General features: G+C 44.1%; 1 protein-coding gene across 1 annotated transcript in view; it reads right to left on the bottom strand.

Annotated features, from left to right (window-relative positions):
• Positions 1-22460, bottom strand: part of LOC144160122 (uncharacterized) — a 199293-nt gene that overhangs the window by 36820 nt on the left and 140013 nt on the right. The window contains exons 3-12 of the mRNA XM_077691725.1: positions 16110-16178; positions 13191-13354; positions 12293-12393; positions 7291-7427; positions 6805-6902; positions 5011-5108; positions 4251-4378; positions 1569-1634; positions 980-1086; positions 366-463 (exon numbers count right to left, since the gene is read on the bottom strand). Coding sequence (XP_077547851.1) covers positions 366-463; positions 980-1086; positions 1569-1634; positions 4251-4378; positions 5011-5108; positions 6805-6902; positions 7291-7427; positions 12293-12393; positions 13191-13340 — 983 coding nt within the window. The 5' untranslated portion in view covers positions 13341-13354; positions 16110-16178. The remainder of the gene's footprint in view (positions 1-365; positions 464-979; positions 1087-1568; positions 1635-4250; positions 4379-5010; positions 5109-6804; positions 6903-7290; positions 7428-12292; positions 12394-13190; positions 13355-16109; positions 16179-22460) is intronic.

Below are 22460 nucleotides of genomic sequence, written 5' to 3'. Positions count from 1 at the left end.
CGTGAAAAGCCTACGCGTCAGCCACTTATCTATGGTTTTGTCGTTGAGTGGTTGGCCACCATCAACTCACTGCAGTTGCATTTCATGATCTCTGTCATGAGGGAGGGTCAAACGCATGTCGTTCCTTTGACTGCCAGGACGCAACGCAGGTGCTTGCTTCCTGTTTGCCAGGCGTTGCCTAAACACCACTTTTCCCTACTTAAAAACATGACTCGGCGCCTTGTAAGGCCCTAATATTTCTTGTCTGTGGCAGGTTTGGTTATGACGTGTTCTGCGCATTTATTTCAGTGTAAGTATTGATCCTACGCACTTAAACAGAGGTACAAATTATATTTATACACTAGTAGTTACCAAAGGGGTCTTGCCTGTGGTTGTAGTTAAACCAGTGCAGCCTTTCTTTCGAACAGTCTGTGTCGAGCTTGAAGTCGTTGCACCACAAGTAATGAACCATGTGCGGCACGCTCTTTGGAAAGAAAGATCGGCACAACACATAAGTTATAGGAGCCTCTTTCCATGGGGGATTCCCTCTGTTTAGGGATTGCAAGACGAGCGGAACGCAAAAGACTACATTAATGTGGCAGCTCGGACAAGAGTGCCCAAAACTAACAGACATTTTGTTCAGTTTCTTTCCTCGTAATTGGTTAGCATTCATATTATTATGCCGAGTAACTATTACACATTTTTCATATTACCAGGAACATGAAAAAACTACGTTGCTCCCTCACTGCAAGCGTGAGTTTGCATTACGCAAAAAAGGACTCTGCATTGGTCTTATTTCTTATTTTCTATATTTTATTCCAGCTAAGCTGCGGTTTGTTTGTGTTTATATTTTTTGGGGGGTTAACCTTGGGGCTCCAAGTTAGTGACCTTAACGTGATGAACGTAGAGTCAACCATCAACATAGTTTTCATCCTAACTAAAACAAACATCTGCTGGGACCTCTGGCAATTAGATTAGGTGATAAATTTATGAAGCATACCATGACTTCGTAGCGAACGGACATGTCCATCTCGGTTTCCATTTCATCCCTGAAGGGTGAGACAATCTTCACTATCGGGCTGGCAATCATATTCACGCAGATATGAGCTGGAAGAAGGGAAAACATTTCTATATCTTGCAATATTTAGGCCTTTACGTCGACGAAAAAAAAGAACAATGTTTCTTCCTTTGCAATATGCAACAGAAAGATATCAGACCCCAAGATCATTCGTTAATTATATCTGTGGCACATGGTTCAGTTGACTGCGTTTATAAATAATAATATGTGTTGCAAGTTATTGTGCCAGGTGCCTCACAGGACTACAAAAAATGGCGAGATTGGGGGCTTACGAAATATTTCCTCGTCCCGAGCATCGCAAACGCACTGAACCCCCTATGTGCACTACGAGCAGCGCCAATGCAAGAAAGAAATAAGAAGAAACATCGAAGGATTCTACCAAGAGCATTCTTGACTGTCGGGTGTTGTCTGTTGACACTTCAGCTGTTGAACGCGATTAGTAGTCGTGACAGTTTCGAAGTTGTGAAAAATACAAAAGCAAGAAAAAGGGGAGAACTGGAACAAGCGATACCTCGTTGTTCTGGGATTCCGACGTAGGTGGGTGTGTTGGGGGATTCCACACACGCGGTCTTCTTTCCTGGTCACAGGGATGACAACACAAAGTACCTTAACAATGATTTGTCAGGGTGCTCCTGGTAAAAGCAAAAAGCTTCGATGATTGATTCAAGAAGAAATGTACGTACAAATCGAATTAAAATTGCATTCCTCACTGGAAAAGACAGTCGCTCAATTGGGTAACAGAAAACAAATGTATCTCCCAATGAGCGGAGCATGTAGTACCAAGCCACGTATCAAGCTACGTTGCAGCCTTGCAGGGCCACCTACATGTAATGTCCTGGCTACGTGCAAAGAGCGTATAATGAAGTGTGCACACGAGACTACGACTCGAAATGGCCAGACCTCGCAATTTCACCTCGTAAAAAATGGTACGAAGCCTGGTGCTTGCCTTGTGTACAATAGATACGTGTACATTTATAGTACAGAGGGTGAGTACCAGGTTTTAGTGGCCTGAGCTTAGATCCACATTTCAGCACATTAACTCTTTCGGGACCGCTCCTATAGGCCATCGGTCACATATGATCGATGGTTTCGCGAGCGTGCAGAATAAAAATTTTCGCTCGATGGAACACCTAACGACATCTAGGAGATAGTTTGAAAACTAGAGTTTTCTCTTTTGTGAAGTTTCTTTTTTTATCGCCAGGCGGCAACGCATCAGATATTTTATTCTGACGGGAGGTGGTTCGGAATGTAAACATACTCACGCGCGAGCGCGATAAGAGATCCGCGTCGTCTAGTCTCGCATATCTTCGCCTTCTACGGTGGATTTTTACGATGAGAGTGGCAGTGAAGAGTCGAAATGCGACTTTAGAGATCGCATTTCAGCTCAAGTGAGGATTCGGGTGTCGATCAGCCTGGAACATGAATCGCGCTCAAAGGTGGGTGTTGGTTTCGGTTTCAATTGACTCTGGAATAGGTATGTGCGCTCGAAATATGTTCTGGCTAGTTTATATCTGGTCGCTAGGGTGTTAACTACCTATTGTGGTGATCTCCTGCCACCAGCGCAGAAACGGATCAAGTTTTCGCCGAGCCGAGAGCCCGGCGTGTACCTGGGCGACGACGTAGCCATGGCCCTAGTGCCAAAGAAATCACACACAAAACAAAAAACCAGTTACACCTAGCCGCATCAAACTTTCGTGATGAATAAACAAAGCATTGTGTTAGATTTTGTATATCCTGAAATAATTTTATTCTTTTTAATTATTCTTAGATTTACGCTTTTTTCTATCTTTTTCAGTAGTTTTTTTGCGAAGTTCTTACTTTCTGATTTTTTCATGGTGCTATCGTCAGTGTTGAAGTAAAACACGGTATTGTATGTCAAAGAACATATAATTAGCTGCATTTTGGTATATGCTAAAGCAGGATGGTATCTTTGCTTCATGTAATAAAAAATTTTCACCGAGACCTCCCTTTTTCATAACTTTTTCCGGCGGTCCCGAAAGAGTTAAATATTTGTGTCCGATGCACTTTTTCTGTCTGTGTTTTGGGCTGTGCTCACGGCACACAAAAAACCATGAACCTCTTTAAGTTCTAATTACAGCTAGGCCTGTCGAGAAAAGCCTGACCAGCTGATGCGGTATTAAAACGTTTGCTCGTTCTACTGCAGGTTTCGCAAAAACAAAAACAGAAAAGGTCTGCGCAATGGTCATACTCTTCTAAATGTCCGATATCTTTAATTCTACTCAATTTGTGCGTCGCAGCGTAAATAATATGTTTCCCTCTTAAAAGAACTGCGAGAACAGCTTTATCCACCTTTATAAAAGACCTTCCCAGGTGTATTATCCACATCTCGGTACATACGAATACATGAAACAAAAGGTATTGATGTTGCATAATAAAACGAGGAACTTTTAATGCAGCATCAACCGCTGAGGCCTTCCTCCACAGGCCTATCTGTAATTAGAACTTAAAGATGTTTGTGTTTTCCTGTGCACAGTGAGCACAACACAAAACACAGACAGGAAAATTGCATCGGACACAAAGATTTGAAAATACCGGAAATTGCGAGCTTTTTTTCGACTGCAACGTGGGCATACCACTCATGCAGAGGGGAACAGGTGATGCAGAATAGCTCAGTCAAGACCACGCGCAGTACAGCCGTGGAGACATGTTCATTTGGCCCAGTAGTTGCATCGCATTGGCGTGATTTTGGTGAAAAGAATTCTCTACGTAAACAAACCTGCATCAGGTTGATTCGACCGGAAAGCATAATATAATGCTCCCCTGGATGCGGGAATGGCTTCAAAAAAGACTTCTTTCCTTTGAGAAATTTCGATGACAAGGTATTATTAAGAAATTACACGCATATAAAGCTGCATCCGACATAATAAATATCTTCTGTTCCTTTGGCACGCTCCAACTTCTGCGACGCGTTTGGTTCTCTCCAAAAACTGCACAATTACTAGAGGAAAAGATTTATTGTGGAGTTTAACGCGCCGAAGCTACAACTGAGCTGCAAGGCGCGCCGTCCGCGTCCTTGGGCTCAGCAGCACAACGACTTAGCCACTGAGCCACAGCGGTGAGTTTCTAGACAAAATGACCAACTCGCTGCACGCCAGCTGCATCACACGAAAACAGAAAGTCTATGTCACTGTGAAAGCAACCTGATGAGTATACCAAAAGAGGGCAATCTTACCGGCTATCCTGTGTAAAACGCACTGAACTCGATCCGTGATTGCTGAAGCCAGCCGTACTTTTATGGACGCCGTACTTGTCGGTGGTATTTCGATTTCGACCTTGTGCGCGGTGGGAAAGTGGCAATACCTGCGGCGTGAATATGGTAACAGGTTAGAAATGTGGCGACGGTATGGAAAGTTAGGGAGGTTTTGCCGAATGTACGTAAACTTTCTTGAAATATCCTAAGAAATCACTGAAGGGACGTTTTTATACAACAACATAGGTAAACCTTCACTGGATGGTGGCCCTGGCGTCTAGGTCTTGCTATTTTTAAGTGGAAGTTGCAGTGCTGCGGGAAGTTTCCCGATATTATGCCACGAATGTCGTTTAGAGTTTGACTAATTAAGCGAGATGGTCACGTGCTGCGTGGCAGATGCGCCTGATGTAGGCTAACGTAAAACACTGGTCGCAAAAATTATTCAAAGCTTGTTTAGAAATCGTAACGTAACATGCCTCTACGCTCTGACCCGTCATCAACACATTATTGTCTTTATCCGATATAAGTTTAAATAAAAATATGCGCCTGTCGTTTACAGCGTGAGCAAATAAATGCCAGGACGCTGAGACACACTAAGCGACGTATACGGGAGCAATTTTGTCACTTGCTGCTTTGAGCCTCGCTTCCGCCTCGTATGTCAGCGGTATACCAGTTTTCTTAAGGTCATCAACTAACTCACTCGGGAACAAAGAAAATAAATTCACCGTCACTGGGGGCTTACTTTTGCAAGTCGATGGTTATGTAGCTCTGTCTACACGGCCAGTAGTCGCTCACATCAAACACTGGACAGCGCATGACGACGAATGATTTCCTAGGAGCCTGCGAGAGTTTTGAGGATGAAGATGAGACGAGATTGCGTATCAAGCAAGAATGTGCTATTATAAAAGAGTAGGCTATTGCCAGTACGTCAGAATACCTCGCGGTGTTGAAGATTGGTATATTGAGAAAACTTAGAACAACTGCCTCCAATAAATGCGAAATAGTATTCGGCGCAGTGAGAGATCTTTAATTTTTTTCATGCCATTGAAATGATTCGAAGGAGCGTCATTCCGCGATCCTGCCGTGCACCACCGTTTTGCATGAGTGCGTCAAAAAACACCAACGTTTACTACCCCGAGATTGCTTAGAGCCTAAGAAAGCGGCGTCCCCAAAGTACGGCAAGCGCATCGGTAACCTAGTGATGCAATATTAACTTTAACGAGAGCTGCGACTATTTCCTGCTATCATGCGTGCCGTTCCGCCTGTATAGCTGTAAGGATGTGGAGTTAGCTATAGATATAGTTTACGCGTCTGGATCTGGTTCACTGAGCGCACGGTCGTGAAGTCTCAGTACGATGCAGTTGCGCCCATTGCCCGCTCTAGGCGCAAGCTAAGTCAATTTTTTTATTCGAGAATTGCTTCAAAAAATTTCACTAAATACACGTCGTCTCTCTGCTAGTACGCGTCGTATAACAGCAAATAAACCTTTTTAGCGACAAAAGTCTCCCGTGAAGCTCTACGATACATAAGACCACCCTACAATTAATAATTTAATGTCGTTAGTACGTCAATCACCTTTGCCTGTTTACATCATCTTCATTTTATTTTGTTTTATTTCAGAACGATGAAGGTTGCGAGCGCGACGGCACCACGACAAAGATATCTGCAATTTCAAACTTGTATAATGGCTCCCTTATATTGTGTGAATCACAGCAGGCTACGCATGAATACTGTGCCTGAGCGTATATCTACGTCGTGCTTTAATTTTGTACCGTTTCTGTATAAAAATGATCAGCTGAGTTGGCTGGCGCAGAGTGGTTGGGCGTGAATATTTGTTTTCGTCTAAGATCTTTGTTCCCCTCATCTGTAAATCTCTTGCATTTTTATTAACGTGCACATTAAATAATAACAAACTTTGTTCATTTAGCTTTGTTCGGTTTCAAAGTTGTGTAGGAAGATTCATGTTAAAGACACAAAAGAACGATGCAGAAGGAACCGTTCATGCGCTCATTTAGGATATTACCCAGACGCAAGAACTAAGCATGTTAGTAGAAATGTGGCAATCAATTTTTTTTTTGCCTATTGAAGACTGCTTATTTCTCATATATGCGGTCCTACTAAATCTTAAGAACGCGATTCTAGAGATAGTTGGGATAATGATATTAAACGATCTGTAAATCCGGTTTACAGTCGTGCTATTTGCTTTTTATTACAATTCTAACAAAAAAATCGGTTGCCTGAAGCATCATGGTAGCAACATGGTAACGAAGGACCGGTGTACGCCTCCAGGATTTCTGGCAAAAAAAGAGCCTCAGGGATACTGCCTGCTGCACTAATAGCTTAAAAGCTATGAGAAAGTAAAAAAAAAAGATGTAATTATAAGGTTGGGGACACAACTTCCTAGCGAAAGAGTTCAGTTTTCTATAGGCAGTTGGACGTTCTTTTCTCTCCCAAGCATATTTGCGCGCAAAAACCCACTGCGCACACTCGCATGCTCACACACGCGCACAACTCGCACAGACACGTATAAGCTCACCAAAATGACGAACTCCGATTCGTCCCTGTGTGTCGTACCACTGACGTCAAGCGTGTACTCGACGTTTTTTATGAGGTCGATGATCTTTTTGTTCTGCCCTGGAAACAACGAGACGACAACACTTTCAACAGAAATGTTTTATCCAGAGAATTTCTTCCCTGAAGTCGAAACTTAGCATCACGAAAGACCGCTGCGACGGAAGTGGCAGTAGCAAATCCCAAAATGAGCTTACAGACGGTCAAGCAGAAAAATATCAAAGTTTTCCGTGCGACACGATTGTCTATAAAACAAAGGCATGTGTTTAAGAAGAAAGATAAGTGTAAGGGATAATAGTTGGGCGTCCCGCAGATCTGCAGTTTGCATGCTTGCGTCCTTTCCAGTCTGTTTTCTTGGCAATCATGCGTTAGATGTACGCCAGTTTTAGCATAAAATCATTAATACATTGTCCAGTGGGCAACGCAGTATGTAGGCATGCTGTGTACTCACTACTGATAACTTGCAGCTCGCAGTTGTAAGCGGCCCGCTCTGGATTGGCCGTCTTGAGCACGATCATGCTCTCCTGGGAGCCAGGGTTGCCCGACATAAACGTGTACGGAGCCTGCGGAAACTTGTTGTTGCAGAACCTGCACCGGGGATAGGCACAGTGAATGGCCTCAAGCGGAACCGCGGGCCTGGGTCGGAAGTTCTTTGAACACCGTATTGCCAGAAAAAAGCACCAACGCTGTCTGTTTGAAGTCAGTGACCACATGAGAACTGGTTTACGTTAAAATACTGCTTAAATGTATTGTACATTTGCAGAGAAAATATACAAAGGCACGAGGCCCATCCCTCAAACGGATATAGAAAGGGGAGAAGCAAGAGGTACGCCAAACATTGATCACTGAAGCAAGCAACCGAGGAGATGGTGTAAGGGAAAGTCAGGAATTACGTGCGTGCTCTTTAGTCAATTTCTATCAATTTTTAGCGATAAAGGGATGGTGGAAATGACGGCCAATGCTGGGATGGTGGAGATGACGCAAATGACGACCAAACTACATTGATAACCACTTTTAGAAACTTGTAGCTTAAACTATAAATCTGAAAGTGTCACTTGTTCTAAAATCGCAACCAACAAAATGTCGTTAACAAAATCCTGCGAAATTCTAAAATTCTGGAGCCCTTCTTAATTTCAACATTCAACGTCTATAGGCTATTCCTTATAGTTATAACTCTTGCTTAATGTGTAATTTCGTGCGGCTCCGAAACTCCGAGGCCCCTTACACGCCCCAGTAGCTGCCCCTTAGATCGAGAGTCCTCGTGACACGGAACAAAAATTTTGGTGCGAGCTCAAGCTGCTCCGTAGCCAATAAGAGCAACGCAAAACGCACAAAAAAAGAGTGCCTTCCCTACGTTCCCGTAGCATAGCGACCGCCGCGGAGCCTGCTGTCCTCAGGCTCCTCATAGACAGGCCGCAGACCCGCTCTAGACAATCGACACGTCGTAGACACGCGAGTCACGGCAGCGCCCAGGGTTAAAAAGAAGGTGCCTTCTCTCCAAATTGCCGGAGCGGCACCGTTATACCATCCCCAAGCGTAGGAAACGATTACATGCACATATATACTCAATAAAGTGGAGGGGAGCACAGCCTCTCTGCTAGCCTATAGTTGATACGACATCGGACCCGGAATTCCGAAGGTCGTAGGTTCCGGTTCCGCCTGGGAAGCACGTTCCGTTACTTTATTTTTTATTTTAGAGAAAAGGCACTCTAACACGGAAAACGACTGAATTAATTTCCCTTTGCCTTCCTTGCCTTCCTTGACTGCTGGCCTTCCTTACTCTGTTCCATCAACGAGCCTCTCATTCCCCATTCTTATTTGCAACATACATACATACATACATACATACATACATACATACATACATACATACATACATACATACATACATACATACATACATACATACATACATACATACATACATACATACACTGATTGTCGGGTTTAACGCGCCGACGCAACGCACGCGATGAGGCGTGCCGTAGTTGAGGGCTCCGGGTTAATTTTGACCACCTGGGGTTCTTTAACATGTGCCGAAATCTCGAGCAAACGGGCGTTTTTGCTTTTCACCTCCATCAGAACACCGGCCGCCGTGGCAGGGAATCGAACCCACGACCTCGTGCTCAGCAGCACGACGCCTAAGCCTCTGAGCCACCGCGGTGGGTGCATACATACATACATACATACAGACACACACACACTCATACACACAGAAACCAAATACATACATACATACATACATACATACATACATACATACATACATACATACATACATACATACATACATACATACATACATGCATGCATACATACATACATACACACACACATACATACATACACACATACATACACACATACATACATACATACATACATACATACATACATACATACATACATACATACATACATACATACATACATACATACATACATACATACATACATACATAGAAAGGAACGCCAGTAGTCTATAGCGCTAAGGAAATCATAGGAAAAGTAGAGAGTTTTCAGAGAGAAAGAGCCATATTTTAAATGTTCGAGACAAAATGGAGAAAAACACGCCCCAGTTGGATACCAAACCGCCAATCTTTGGATTACGCTTTCAATGCGTTTCCAATTCGGCTACCGGGCCGGCCTTGTTCCCTCTCCTTTCTTAGGCGTTGATGTGTACCAAGTGCTAGCTATCCTTGCCGGCGGTAGGCTCAAGAACTAAAAGGGGCAAACAAGGCTGCCCTTACCCTGCTCCCCCCCCCCCCCCCCAGGAACAGTCGGCGAGGATACTACAAGTTTCCGCCTGGTAGAGTGATCAGCGACGCATTGTGGTATACAAGCAGCGCAAACTGCGGCTTTACAATCCCCAAGCAAGCGGCGCGGCTCTGATCACCCGCACTCAAAAGAATTTCAGCTCGCCGAAAAAGAAAACACTCGTTTGGCGATCTTCCGCCGTGTTCCCCTCAAAGGCTGCCGCTTTTCTCGACCCTTCGGCCTAGTAGTGAGCATCTAGTATCGTAATAGGACATTGTTCGCCGACATATCTGCATGACATTAAGCCCTGGCCAAATCTGTCTGGCTACACTTGTCCGTCGGCTTAGGGTGAACTGAGCTTATTATGATACAGATCCCCATAAGGGAAGTCGCGTCTGTCCCTTGTCATTCATGAGGGCCGTAGCAACAACGGCTTAGCAGAAGCACGTCTCGGGCGATGAATTTTGTTAACACGGGCGCTTGTGGAAGCGGCACAACAAAACGTTACAGCTGCTTAGGATAATGTACAGCCCAATTAGACTGGGCGTTTGATTTGTAGGACCAACGGGCCTCAGTCTTTTTAATGTAGATACAAAAAAGATTGCTTCTTCATGCTCGATATCAAAAATAACGAAGCCAGCGCGTGGCATGCACAGATACCTAAGGTATCCGAATGGGATCTCATAAAGGTATACAGCATCATATAGTACACAGGTGAAATTTGCACGCCCACAATTCCCAGACTTTACTGGCTTATAACCGAATTGGTAAATTCATAGCAGCAGCAGAACATAGCAAAATAATAATTATGTGAACGGGAGCAGACTTGCTCAGTGATTTATTGTCGGCTTTGAGAAACATTGCTGTATAGGATTGACGCTCGAAACAATTGCTTTTGGCGCGTACTTGGCGCACATAAATACTTTTGCTACAATGCAGATTGTTGAAATAGCTTCACTCTTTACTGCCTACCGTGATACTTATTGCGTCATCTTAATTTTGTGCTGAAAGTAACACTATATTTAACTTCAAGGCTGTTTACTAGTTGCAACTATCCTTGTTATAAATTTGCCACAACTAAAAAAGGAAAATGAAGGAGGGAGAATTTCTAGATGTGTTCAAAAATTCTAAAAAAACTTCAAACGCGATGGTAGTCAGCTGGCAGGTTCAGTAAAAATAAAATTTAAGCTGTTTTACTGTTCCATTGTGTTAACGAATGAGACGCAGAAACCCTATGCTAGATGCTCTCGGAGACAATAAAACTTGCAATATGTGTTAATGAACCTGCTTATGGCAGCGGAAACCCAGAACACTGGCAGATGCCTACTTATCGTACGGGTTACGGTTTGCAAAGTGTATCGAACATGTTGCCGTGTCTTTTAAAGAAATTCCATTCCCGAAATGTTGATCAGAAATAAAAATTTCCTATGATAGATACAAGCCCATGTTAGTACTTATCATTTTGTATCTTTATCTTCTCGTATTCACCGTTTTTACACGTACGGATTATTGTTTTTGTTGTTGTTGTACTTTACAAATTGTAAGTGTTGCACTTTAAATCTTGCTATGCCAGAATGGGCCTGACACAGGCCGCTCAGTGGAAAGATGAAAGTGTCTACGGCCGTTTCTACAGTTTTCTGTGTGTGAGCTTTATTGTCTACACTGCCTGTCAAACCAGCTTCGTTTCTTGAGCATATTTTTGCCCCCCCCTCTCTTTTCATTTCTCTTTTTTTTTCGGGCTGCAATGTAAGGCGGTGATGTCATGCAAACTCGATAATTTTTTGTATGTGTGTGCTGCTTCAGTTGCCTGCAACTACATGTCCTGTTTAATTGCCCACTGCTGCCATGTCAAGCTGCTTTGGAGTTTTTTTTCCTCAGCCCTTTTCACGTAATCAATGTATAAACGGGCAAATAAACTTATCTTTATCTTTATCTTTATCAATAGTGACGTCTATGTTCGAAACCGGTATGTCTTTGCAGTATTCAGTCGCGTATATATTAACTTAATTTGGAAGCGAATTTTCTTGAACGACCGATTTGCTTGATCGGTTGTCTTGATTTGAAGCAGACATTCAAAAAGGTCGGCATCTCAAATAAAACTCTTTGGTGATAGCTTTTTGACAAACTTTATATGTACAAACTTTTTACGGAGAGTCTTGTTCCACGAGTGAATTCTACCAAACGATGCTTTGTTGTATAGCTGCTTCGGTAACCCTTCTAAGGCACTGACCCGACGTAAAGTTGCGAACTGAGCACTTTTTTTACTTTAATGTTAAACGTGTCGACGAGAGTTGTGTGTCCGAAATTAGTCATGCGTTAGTGAATTTCCAAAGTCTCTGCGATAGCACTTTCTACAAAAAAATGTGCGACACGTAGTTGTCGAACGACAAAAAAGAAGAACTTCACTAAATTATATATTCACAAGAGGAAATGTGGAAATTTTTTTAAGCCTGCATGAAAAGACCTGAAATTGGTATAGGAAGGAGATAAGCAAAAAGTATGTATATTCACCTTAGAGCAACTTTATTAAAACTGTTCTGCGGCGAGATTTTACTACTGTTTGCTTCGACCAATGGTTAAACCACAAACAATTGTTAACTTTTGATAACGCTGCATAGACGGAGGCGGTAGCTTACTGTTGGACGCTCCTAGCTTTAGGCTTTAGCGGCATAAAGAAAAGCTTGTGCTCTGATTACCTCTCACTGTTGATCATGAGGTAGTTGTGGGAGCAGTTGAACGTTGGACTCGGCACCCTCACCGTAGAGCATGTCACCTGTATTGTTGAGTTTGGTGGAATCTGCGGAAATCCAATAAGGGAGGTGAAGAATTGCTTTATTGCGGCACGGAGTGGGGTAGGGAAGAGTGATAAAAGTAGTAAGAAAGAAGGAAGGGCAGACATTAGAGGATCAGTAAAACGTTCTGCCATTGGGAAGCTTGATTAATTTGTTTGGACCACTATGCTCCACACAGACATGTCGATTTCCCCAAAACCTCTACACAGACGTGTTTGCCGGCGTGTTAATGAGAAGCAAAATATCAACCGTAAGGCTTTTTATTGCTTCCTTGGCAGCTCCCCAGCCGATCCAATGCGAAATAACAAAAGTACGCCTCGATATTTTCTATTCCAGTGCTTGGCTTAGAAGAATGCCTGGTATTCCTGAAAGCAGACGTTTATAGTGAAGCTTTGTAATGATGTTGGGCTAAAAATTTGCTATGTTGCGTTGAATAGTAATCCCCTCAGAAAACATTTTACTCGTATTTTCTCACCCGAAGCTACATCGGTGAGTTCACAAAATTAAAACATAGGATCCGGTCAAGTTCTTTAAATACCATCTGAACTATTGGAAGAGAGATCTGCTAAAGAGCAAGAAAGAAGCCAGACCACGCCAGCGGTACGAAACACACTCGAGCGTCCGCACTTTTCGTGCGGTGTTGCTCTCTCAATGATGGCCAAATTCCTCCCTCGAGCTCTAAGCGATAAAAATCCAACATTACGATTATTTTATAGGGCACACGCTACGTCAGTACAATTATCTGTACAAACGGTTGGTGCATTTGGACTCCAGACAATGTTTTGAACTGCGTATTGCTGACCATGAGTTCGTAGCCCTCAGAGTAGACGTGTGTGACCCTGGTAAGAGTCTGAGTGAGCTTGTCGAACTTGATGTCAGGAACCGAAGGAAAGCTGGTGACGCGAGGCCCCGCCACCACGGCGCTGTCGCTGTTCACCAGGTCGATGCACATCCACTTCTGCACCTCTGCGATAACATCAGTCGGCGGGTTTAAGCGGCAGAACAGGCTTGCAAAGAAATTAGGGCCCACCAGAGAAAAATTGAAGAGAATATGCTGAGTACTCTGCATGATTACGTACATCTTTCTTAACCGAGCTTTTGTCACCAGCGGATCCAACAGGGAAGGAAAATTTGACATCCACCTAAAATGCAGCCGTATGGCTTAGGGCTGGTCCTGAATGTCAGCACGGCTATCCTGGACCAGGACGAATTTTTCTTCAACTGCGAAATGTCGAAGAAAGTTGTATGGCCCTCCTCTGTAGCTGCGGGGCTGCATTTAAGGTGGCTGACAAATTTTCCATCGCAGAAACTTACCCCATCTTGGGGATTTCGCCTAAATGTGGTGGAGGTTAAGAACGATAGACATTAGGCTCGTAGGAAGGGTAGCGTTATATTCTAATATCCGTAATTGGAACGCTGCATGTTACTGTGAAAGCTATCCTCCTGGCGCTTTGTTACGCCTATCAGAAACGCAGCGTTCCAGAATTTTTTGACAGGGCTGGGTTTAGTAACAAAGACACACAGGGAGGGCAAGACACAAACTTGTTAGTTAGTTGCACACCCTTTACGCCGCAATTCCAGTGTCCTTCTTTGTAAGGGGAAAATAATGGTGCACGCCCTGGTGTAGTTAGAAAATTGTTCTAACGTACACTATTTTAACCGTTCCATGCGCTGATGTGTCTTAGAAAAAAATTACGCAATGTGATTGTTCTGATTCAAATCCCCGAGTTCGCGTGTCCGTGACTGTGCGTTTAGTATCGTGCAGTGGAATAATTCACAAGAAGAATGCACCGTGAAACCTCGGGATTCACATTTTTCTATTCTGGCTCTTACCTTGCATAGAAGCCGGGGCAGCCGCTTTTTTTGTTAAGCATGTTTCGGGCCCTACGCTACGGCCTTCTTCTTCAGTAGAACGGAAAACTGAGCTAGATGGACCTGATTCATGTTCTCATTCTACTGTTTCTTCTACCGTATGCGTAGCTGTAACATTACATATATTAATAAAAATAATTGTAGTTTTATCTCAGTTTGATAGAAGTGGCGATCTTACGTCCTGTAGCTTTATTAAAGCTCATTTAAAGGAATTTATCTTCCTCCCAAATGACGCCTGATTTGCCATGCATTCGGTGGATGCATTTGGGAAGAAACCGCGATATAAAGAGGATATGAAGGAACCTACACGACAGGATAGGGCGCTACTCGTCACCTATTCGTAAGCAAAACCTTACATCCACAATGCGTAAACAATCAGGAAGGGCAAGTGGTGGAATAACCGACGAATAAATAAAACAAAAGGAATTGTTCTAAGCAACGAAAAACATATATCTGTAATCCAAATGATGGTACCGTTGATAACCTCATGCAGGCACTTTCATTCTTTTTAGGCCCCACAACACGTCTGCTCAACAAGCATTAGTATATTTGATAATTACGCCAAGAAACTATTGCGAGCAAATTCCGCGAACTGCGCGGTGATTCCCTGGTCCGAGTGCTCAATAGGGCTTGTCGAACATCTCGCCTTATTCAAGGCCATACAGCAGTCATGTTCCAGTCAAGCGAGAAAAAACAAAGAAAGACGTCAGGAAAAGGCATCAAAACGAGCCTCAGAACCACGGTCTCTTAGAAGACGAAGTTAATGTATGCGCGTTCTACAACGAAGAAAGGTGTGGTGTGTGAGTTGCTTCCCTATTAAGTATGTCATTACCCGAGCCACGTTTTCCATTTGAAGAAATAAATAACATGAGAACACTATTATTACGAGGCGTCAAGTGGTCCACACGAAAGATGTTAAGTTATCAATGCCCCTACACCTGTATAACTAAGCGATGTTCAGTGTTGAAATGCTAAACCTTGGACAACGTCTAACGTCGAACAAAATTACATAGTTTAGGTTTTTCTTAGAGTGCATTTCTTTACCTGTTTTAAATTGTCCCCTCCACTCCTTCAAACAATCTGAGTCTGGGAAAATTAGTTAATTGTCCCTGGCTAGGTTAGCCAGCTTTGATTACGGCTTGTTTGCTTAAGCTCTTCGATGTGTTACTTTGTGTTGCAGGTAAAATGAGCTTCAACACATGCTTATTAAATCACAATCAAAAGTTCCGTTCCCGTCGAGGTTTCCTGGAGTGGCAGATTACAAGGAGCGACTCTCCGCTCTTTGAGCGACACCACGCGGGACAAGACTTGTAAGCATTCGTATGCCATTGACTCTGACAGCATATTCTGGATGCCCGGCGGCGGACTGCGCAAGCGTGATGAAGGGGGCCAACTTTGAGTCCGTTTAATAGTGGCTTTGCAGATCACCGGTCTTACAAAATTCGGCAAGTTGTCTGCCCCCTAGTACTGACTTGACACTGTACATGTCTGTACTCTGGCTGAAGGATCGTCCCAGCGTATACGCTTGACCATTGCATTAGAAGACCTCTTTATACCACGGGAACATTCCGGCACAGCGCTTCACACAACAGAAGCTGTGCTGCGCTTTTTGAAGGACGGTGGCCTCTCAAAAACGCAGTGAATAACCTTGCAAACCAGCCTGTCTGCGTCTTTATGTGTGGATATGTGTTAGTGAACAACTTGGAGTCATCTTCATCCCCACCTGACGTATCATGGCTAGCCCACGAGACTCCCTTCGTCAGTTAAATAAATCATTATATCTCTTTCTTTCTATCGCTCTCTATCTCATACACACGTGAGTACGAAAAAACAGAAGCAAAGCTCTTACCTTCCTCGCAAATGTCCGAAGTGCTCGTTTTTCCTTGCTCCACCGGCGGATAGCCGCCTGCTTGTTCATCTGGGAAGTGCAAAAACGTGCAAAAAATAGGCGCGGTAATCTGAACTTAGCTGGGAAGTCATATTGCTGCATGGATACCTGACACTACAGACAATTGCCTTTTTGTGGTACGTACAACGCGTTGGGAATATTGCAGGATGTTGACATCGTGCGATGCCCCCGTTGGGGGTACGTGTTATGTGTGGTAGGCTGTCCTATAGCCTGAAGGCGTCGGCGTTTGAAGCACGAGATATTCGCACGTGTGTTGGGATGGATCAGCCATACATATCGAGAGCAATCGTCTGAGCGTCCATGCTTCCTTGCCTCTACAGTAAGGTGCCACGCCTTCAAAATAGGTTTACCTCCTGCCTGCATTTTGCGTCAGCGCTATCGAGACGGAACAGTATGTTTCAACGTTTCAAGGCACACGAACTGGATTATTTGCTGACGGCCAGCAGCACTAGATAGGACAGGCAGAAAACTGCGTTAAAAAGGCGGCCCTCTGTCAGTCTCCTAGTAACTTTAGGCAAGAATAGATTGCTGGCAAAGCCGCTTAGTAAACGTATTTGCTTTAATTTTTGACAAAATGACCTATAGTAGCAGCAATCTGAAAACAGTATCGCTTCCCCGAACATAGTTCGTATTGTTACTCAGTTTGCGACCAGCCTATTGTTTCCTAACTGTCCAAGTGTCGCTGTTGAGTGAATGCTGGGGGAAAAGATTTCAGCTCGTCATCACAAATATGCCGCATACATTTCTTGAAAAGCTTAACTGTCGCCAAAATTTCTCTTCCGAAGAAACGGCCCACCCAGCCCCATTTCGAGGAGCGCGAACGTATAAGCGAACAGAAGCTGCCCCACGCCGCTATGCGGCCAAGACGCGTGAAGCCCGCGCTCTCACACAAGGCAGATGGCGTAGCCCCATACGAGCAGCCTCCTGAAAGTCGGAAGCACGGGAGGCCGTTCAGGAGCAGCGTCGAGAAGTCGGCGAGCTGAAGCGAGCGGCCCGAGCGGCCGCGTACTCCTCCGGGACAGTGGACGGCCAGCTCGAGAAGCACCTCACTAGCTACCGGTTCACAACGTTATATAGCGATTGCAATAGAATCTGATTCTCATAAGACGTCCAGCCATGTATTCATGAGTCATCATTTCATGTCTACAAAACAAGGAATACTTCACAGTACGTTGAGTTGAAGTGGAGTCGTTGCTGCATGAATTCTTTATTTTCTATTTTTTGTGTGCGGATGGTCTGAACTTGCATCATATTCATCAAGGGAAATAACCTAACAAGTTCTACGAACTTTTTAGGGCGTTTCTAGCTCCTCTTCCCGACTTAACGACGTTCTAAAAGTATTCTATAGCCCTTACATGCGGGATATGACATGGTTCTACTCGTCTCACGACTCAAAAGCGGGGGCAATGTGTCCCCTGAGAAAGGTGTGCTCAGCTTGATTTATTGCGGATGCTTAATCTAAAATTATATTTGAAAGGTGAGGGACGGCAGCCGTTTTCAGATTTTCTAGGGTATATAAAAGGAACACCCGGTAGATATTGCGTAACTTTTCGGCTTTGTTTTCTGACGTGAGGACCCACTTTATTCACCCGGCTTCTGCATTTATAAAACACGAAACTCATAAGTACCTGCTGGCCCTTTTAAAAGAATGATCAAATTAATAAAATGCCACGATGAATCTCAGCGCGGATGTTTCCTCCTGAAAGAACAATTTAAGTAAGAGCATAGAAAGACAGCAGACAACAAAAAGAAACAGCAGAGGAATGGCTGAAATACAATTCATTGAAGAATATGCGACAGCGTTCTGCTTTTTTGCCGTCGATAACCTCCAAAACGTGCCGCGTTCCACACAAATAGTTTTCGCCTGCAAGCAGGGTTTAATCAAGGCCGCTAACGCGGCCAGCGGACATAATCGTTGTCTTACAAATGTGCCGTGGCACCACCTGGTAATGTATGGCACATATTCGCATTGTTCATGTCGGTTTAACTGCAGCTCTCTTCTAAACAAGCGCACTTAACGTTTAAAATAAAAATTGAGCGCGTTGCATTACCTGGAACGATAGCATACGTCGTAAATTACAGCTGCTCTGGCAGGACGAAACACGCGCATTTCCTCGTGAAATCTCAGTGTTAGCTTGAACAAGGTAGCCGCGCTCTGTGCAAGATCTCATTTTTCCGTACTAGTGGGGCGTAGCTTGAAACCTGAATAAATAAACGTTTCTGAAAGTAAACATGCTTGAAAAATAGAGCTTTATCTGGTAGGGTTTTAACACTATACTATAAAACCACAGCCGCAACCAGGTCCCTAAATAAGCTAGAAGAACAGGTCCCGATGTTTTACAAATGGCCTTAGTCTATTTTGGAAACATATAGGCAATCCACACAAATAAAAAAAAATGTAATAAGGGCTGTACTAAACATATTTCGTGGTGGTGGCCTTCATAACGTATTTTAAAAAATAAGCACCCTGTTATTGCATGGTTGTGCGATTATTACTGTTTTCTAAATATCCTTGCCTCTTTGTTGGTCTTTAAAGCACAAATACGCAAAGGTAAGCAACTGACATGGCCTAAACTATTTATTTATTTATTTATTTATTTATTTATTTATTTATTTATTTATTTATTTATTTATTTATTTATTTATTATTTTTAATCATTCATTTACGAACAGTGATGCGGTGCAACATGCGCTTGATCTCTATGGATAGAGACAGGAAATGCCGTGAAATTCCGAACAAATTCAAACAAATGCTAGGTTCGTGTACTATGCACTGTCAGGTTCGACAATATATGAGTTTACGAGTTCCTCCAACGTCAAAGCTCTGCTAGCGTAGTTGGCAGCCGCGGTCCGAACGCAGCTCGCAGGTAATTTTGCTCGGTAAAGTACAGGGACACATGCAAGGGAGCACTGAAATAAATAGACACACGAGGAAATATTACGATAGCGACGATGACTTATGTGGCCTTTTCGATGGCCCATCGGCAGACTGCGGCTGAGTGCCTGGGCACATATGCAAGCTAACGAGCTTAACAAGCGTTTCTCCCACTGCTCTTAACACCAAGCTTCCAGTATTCCAGCAACTAGTAAACATTCTCAGTTTTTCTGATTTTAATACGTTTATCTTTTGATCTTGAATGCTTTGGTCCCCAAGTTCCTACCAACAACAAATGTTTTTTTAATCAGTAAAATTTGATTGTCTCACATCGTACTGCTTTGTTGTTTTTGAACTTATTCTGCTTGTTTTGCAAAATAATTTTTTTTTGTATTCTTATACCGGCAAAAAATTTTAAAAATTGTAGTGATGCCCGTAACGGAAGATTGTGGGTTGGATGCAGAGAAAACCAGGAGGCCGGAAATCGACAGTATCAAACACCTCCAGATAGGCTTGCGTTAAGTTATGGCAAAATGAAATGAATTTCGTTGAACGTCATTATCACTCAATCGGTCACCTGATAGCGCTAGCATAAGAATCTGACGATTTCATAGCCCAAAGAACGAGGACAAGAAAGAGGACACACAACACAGCGCTGTGTTGTGTGTCCTCTTTCTTGCCCTCGTTATTTGCGCTATGAAATCGTCAAAATCGCCACACCAACTTGCCCGAGAACCCGTACTCGTGAACTTTACAGCATAAGACATTTTAATTTAGATTCAAGCGTGCCCTTCAATATACAAGTAACGACCCATGTATTGGGGCTCTATAAATACGGATATAGGGAATAATGCGAACAGCCTGGCGTTAATCGCTCAATTGTCGCAGGGGATGGTGGGCGTTATACGCGGCAATGTTAAAACGAGGCTATGGGGCCCGCCGTGGTGCAGGGCTAAGAATTCATTTAGACCACCTGGGGACCTTCAATGTGCGTCCAAATCTCGACATACTAACATTTTCGTTTTTCGCTTCCATCAGAAAAACAACCGCCAGAGCCGCATTGAGCCCCGCCACTGGGCTCAGCGGCACAACCCCTTGGCAGCTGAGCTACCACTCGCGGAGGGTGCGGGATTTATCTTGTGACGAAATCTCACGCATGCTGACTCTTGTGGATTCCTTGTCATCGCAAAATACACCGGAATTAAAACGCGCGACTCTAGGCGTGTCCAGTCGACATCTTTAATTTCGACGAGAATTTTATATATAGCTCCCTGTGCACAGGGAAGAACATATGTGAAGTTATTTTGCGGGAAAACATTCCCTTTCTCAAAAAAACTTTCCGTAAGCCGGCTCGGGTCACTGACGCGTTGAGCGGCTCGCGGAAAATTGGAAACTTTTATCGCTGTAAATCAAGAACTACTGCAGCCGTCGCACTAGTTATTTTTATGTAAATACTTCACATACTCTGAAATGATTTAACATATTCGTGTTCGGCGTGTAGAGCCAATTACGTTAACATAAAAATTTCCCAATTACAAAAAAATTTTGAAAATTGCCTAAATGTGGGGGCTTTTTTCTCGAAATTTATAAAAGCTAGGTGGTTGAAATTTTCTAGTGCTATTCGTCTATCCTTCTTTATTCTTCGCAACAATTTTAGTTTATATGATCAAGACGGTTCAGTATGAAGAAAGTCCTGTATTGCCGCAAGGTAACGCATTTGGCATATTTTGAAAGCTAATTAAAAAAGACCATCTTCAATTTTTTTCAAACTTTTACAAATTAAAGACAAGGTTGCTCTCTATCACCTACATCAAAAACATGTTGCACTATTAAACCGAAGCTTTCTAGCTCTACCAGCCAACGGTTCTTTAGTGGCGTGCAGGACAACAAACTCCCAACGCGGTGGAGGCGGCGGCAGGGGGTAGGGGAGGGGGGGCGGGGAGCAGGGGGTTTCACTCACGGAGCACACTGTAGATAGCGCGGAGAATTTGCCCAGCGTTCCCCGCGCGGAAGTGCCTGCCAACCGGCGGCGGCGTCAGCGGAACGGCTTTGTCGTCTGCTTTAGCGACGGTTGTTTTGGGCCTGGTTTGGCGCAGCTTCGCGTCCATTGCGCGGTGCCTTCGCACGGCTTGATTAACTTATTCGACAGCACCTTCATCGTAACCCGCACCCGACGGAATTAAGGTGTCGTACGACAAACATACGTTAAGGATTGGTTTACAGGGCGGGAAAACAAAATGTACAAACCACATACAGACATCTGGCCCCTAGAGAAACGCTTCCTTTTGCGCAATGCTTGCCACGAATAGGACTCCGTTTTCTAAATTGGTGGACACCAATTCGGTTGTGTTTTAAAAGGCATTACAAAAGGCGAAAGTAGCAACTGGTTCTGATCAATAACAATTACACAAGTTCCCTCAGCTTTCTCGCAATTCTCAAACTTGCTAAACCAACTAGTTTAAATCGGTATAAATGAAATTACTAAGCTCACAGACCTAATTGATTCGGTGTCTGCGCTTGTGTCGCGTGGTGGTGTAGCCCCAAGCTAGCACATCAGAATGGCTAGGTTCCGCTGTCTCACCCTTCGAAAGACGCTCCTCTCCGCGTCCGCCGCTGTAGCCCGGCCGTAAATCGGGAGGAAGAAAGCGGAGAGGAGCGCCTTTCGAAGGCTGCCCGCCGCTCTAGCCCGGCCGTGGCCGACGCTTCTGGTGTGTTTGGGACGCCGCCCCCGCGAATTTTGTTGTTTTTCAGCGGCAAAGTGCCGAATAGGCCTTGTTAGCAGTATTTCGGTGACATACCCAAATGGTTTGTAAGAAGCTTACGACCGCAATGTAGAGCGAGAGATGGCTATTACAAAAATAAAATCATTAAATAAGCATAGCAGTGAGCATGCTTGAAAGTAGGCGTGAACGAAGTAACCAGCATTTTAACAAGTCGTAGAAAGGATCCCCAAGTGGGTTGTTCAAGCTAGCGCACTCGTTGATTGATTGATTGTAGGGTTTAACGCACCGACGCAACGCAGGCGATGAGGCACGCCGTAGTGGAGGGCTCCGGATTAATTTTGACCGCCTGGGGATCTTTAACGTGCGCCGAAATCTCGTACACACGGGTGTTTTTGCTTTTAGCCTCCATCAGAAAAGCGGCCGCCGCGGCCGGGATCGAACCCGCGACCTCGTGCTCAGCAGCGCAACGCCTTAGCCACTGAGCCACCGCGGCGGGTAAGCTAGCGCACTCGCTCTTCTGGAGCATCTCTTCATGCGCTGCTCAGTGTTGTTGTGTGAGCGTTGTGTAGGCCCACTCGCATATACAGACTTGGCATGACGATCCGGACCTCTCACGAGCGACCTAGGAGCACAAGCTAGGCTCGAGCTTAGTCTAACTTGCAGCGTCGGGGTAAGAGTTCTTGCGGAAATAAA

Source organism: Haemaphysalis longicornis, unplaced genomic scaffold (assembly GCF_048455015.1).
Source record: "Haemaphysalis longicornis isolate Haplotype H1 unplaced genomic scaffold, Haemaphysalis longicornis Haplotype H1 scaffold_10, whole genome shotgun sequence".
NCBI lineage: Eukaryota > Metazoa > Arthropoda > Arachnida > Ixodida > Ixodidae > Haemaphysalis > Haemaphysalis longicornis.
Note: the sequence above shows the minus strand (reverse complement) of the source record. Positions and strands in the feature narration are given on the sequence as shown.